Genomic DNA, 3,138 nt, shown 5'->3' with positions numbered 1-3,138 from the left:
CTATAAATATTCAGATGAATCAGCGATGGGTAATATATACGAGATATATAATATAATTGCAAGTTGCATTGAATCCGCGGATTCCAGTCAAATCAATGGCATTGGGTCCATTGCCGAGGCGAAAGTGCATATTAGGTTGCATTTAATTACTGCTAATAATAATATTGTAATTGAATGTAAATTACTTATATTTACCAGAAATACCTCAGAAAAAATTGATGTGTGTGGTGTGTGTTTTGTATGCCCACATTTTTTCGTCCATGTTTTCTGACGCAAAAAACATTTGATTCCTATTGATAGGGAGATATGCTGATTAGTTTTTGGCAAAGGAAGATCTAGCGGTACAGAGATATGGAGCAAAGAGTGCATAGAAATATTAAATAAAAACATATAATATTCTTGAACATTTCGTCCAATACGGAAGTTCCAGCAATTTGCCTAAAGGCACGATGCCATACCCACTAGTTTATTCAAAATTGCCAATATTTACATACACATTTTGAATTTTACTCAGATTTGATATACGTATATGTTGTAAGCCCTAAATTTCTTCTTAGTTACATCAGTTTTAAGCTCTTGGAGATCATATAATTAAGAAAAAAAATGTCAATCAATTAATTATTAATTTTTGCTAGTAATTATCTTGTAACTTTCTGTGATTTATAGTTAATATAACAAAATATAAATGGTATAAATATAAATGGCTCCAGGTAGAGATGGAATTTAATTTACACATGTGTCCAGTCTTCGTTAATATCAGCTAAAGCAGAAGGTTTACTATATTTATTCTCTTGAATTAATCTCTTTTTAACACCTTTCCTACCTTTTGAATCATCTCTGTTAACAAAAAGAAATTTTAAATAATATATCCTTGTTAATAAAGGCTTATATCACACTTCGTTACGGGTATAGGAGTTTTTATATTAAATATATGTATCAAAAATTAGTAACGTACACAAGCCACTTAATTGGAAAATAATAACATAATTGTTAGTTAAATTTCTAAGTTTACTTAGGCTACGTTAACTCGTTATAAAAATTATTTAATGTTACCAAATTAATGTGTATTTAGATATAGGATAGGCTTTCAACACGCCCAAAAATGAAGTCTGTGTTTGCTTTACTAAAAAGTAATCAGAGAATATATACATATATATGGAAATATGTATACATGTATTGTATATATATATATATGTTAAAGTAGTTATTTTGATGTTGAGAAATATGAGTAAGTTCTTCAAGGGCATACATCAATAAAAGGCAAAGATTTAGAAGTTAATCTTTAATTTTTCCAAAGTTTCGACATAGTATTTATGTCATCATCAGTGGATAAATATGGTCTTACATCAGTAGCTAGCGCAAGGAACATAATTTTGCACTATCATATATACATTAACTTGTCTTTTTTATATTATTTTGTTGAACAGAGTATAGCAAAATATTTGTGAATATATAATATTTTGCACAGAGAACGTAGTTTATGTGACAGAGCCCGAGGCTGTAGTCGACTACAGCCTCGGGCTCTGTCACATAAACTACGTTCTCTGTGCAAAATATATTATATATTTCACAAATATTTTGCTATACTCTGTTCAACAAAATAATATAAAAAGACAAGTTAATGTATATGATAGTGCAAAATTATGTTCCTTGCGCTAGCTACTGATTGTAAGACCATATTTATATCCACTGATGATGACATAAAATACTATGTCGAAACGTTTGGAAAAATTAAAGATTAACTTCTAAATCTTTGCCTTTTATTTGATGTATGCCCTTGAAGAACTTACTCATATATATATATATATATATATATATATGGAGGTGTGGTAGTCCTCCATATTAATACCAATATTGTGCAAATTGTAGTAATAATAAATTCCATAAAATATTATTTATATTTCGTTTATTTTATATATGATTAATATCCACGACACTATGTGTTGTCATACTAATCGTTAATAAAACGTTATTGGTATTTCTTATTTATAATAGAAAAGAAAGGTTTCAAGAATTATACATTTAGGCAAATTCGACTGAAGGGAAGAAACAAAACCGTGTCCGATCTGACACTTGAATTTATTTTTGTTTTTTCTGTGCTGTCAATATAAGGCCAATCTGTCCAGTAACATGTGATGCGTGTTGACAAGCCGCGATGGGTTGTTGGCAACCCGCTACATCACTCGCCCTAATGAAAAAGATTGTTCGCATCTCTGACTGCCATTCTGAACTTCCTTGTAAATTTTCTTTGGTTGAGATTGTGTGATAAATTGCCGTGTGGCTTGTTGAGTTTGTTGATTGCTTACGTGGCCCTTCGCTGGTGAGTTAGCGGTTGAGTAGATGTGGCCTTCGCTGGGTGAGTTAGCGGCTGAGTATATTTGACACTTCGCTGGTGAGTTAGCGGTTGATTGTATGTGGCCCTTCGCTGGTGAGTTAGCGTGATTGTATGTGGCCTTCGCTGGTGAGTTAGCGGTTGATTGTATGTGGCCCTTCGCTGGTGAGTTAGCGGTTGAGTGTATGTGGCCCTTCGCTGGTGAGTTAGCGGTTGAGTGTATGTGGGGCGGTTGCCAAATTGTTTGCTCCTGTCTGTTGCATGGTGCGTATTATCGACTTATTTACCATGATAATAAGTGATTTATTGAGCACGTGTTATTGTTGATCTTGAAGTGCGTGGTCGGAGTCTCAGTTGTAGGATTAGAATGTTCTTCTAGTTATGGCGGTTGTGAGCCATTTATAATAATTATTTATATTTTTAAAAATTCTTTTCTTAGTAATTCTTGAGACTTCAATTTATTTTTTTTTTTTTTGTGCTACTTCAAAATATGTCTTGATCTTCTTACCTTCTTTTCTGTGTGTTACCAGTTCACTCTCGGGGTCACCAAAATATGGAGGTGTGGTAGTCCTCCATATTAATACCAATATTGTGCAAATTGTAGTAATAATAAATTCCATAAAATATATTTATATTTCGTTTATTTTATATATGATTAATATCCACGACACTATGTGTTGTCATACTAATCGTTAATAAAACGTTATTGGTATTTTCTTATTAAATAGAAAAGAAAGGTTTCAAGAATTATACATTTTAGGCAAATTCGACTCGGGAGAAAACAAAAACCGTGTCCGATCTGACAC

The 3,138-nt window shown here is 32.2% G+C and overlaps 1 protein-coding gene across 1 annotated transcript in view; it reads right to left on the bottom strand.

Moving 5' to 3' along the window:
* Positions 1-728: 728 nt before the first annotated feature.
* The window catches only part of LOC113385757 (myosin-IA-like), a 47,461-nt gene continuing 45,051 nt past the window's right edge, over positions 729-3,138 (bottom strand). The window contains 1 exon segment of the mRNA XM_026623598.1: positions 729-837. Coding sequence (XP_026479383.1) covers positions 729-837 — 109 coding nt within the window.

This window comes from Ctenocephalides felis, unplaced genomic scaffold, assembly GCF_003426905.1.
Source record: "Ctenocephalides felis isolate EL2017-DRISC unplaced genomic scaffold, ASM342690v1 CF-g0.4_SCAFFOLD_00845, whole genome shotgun sequence".
Lineage (NCBI taxonomy): Eukaryota > Metazoa > Arthropoda > Insecta > Siphonaptera > Pulicidae > Ctenocephalides > Ctenocephalides felis.
The sequence above is the reverse complement of the archived record's forward strand: the minus strand, read 5'-3'. Positions and strand labels throughout refer to the sequence as shown.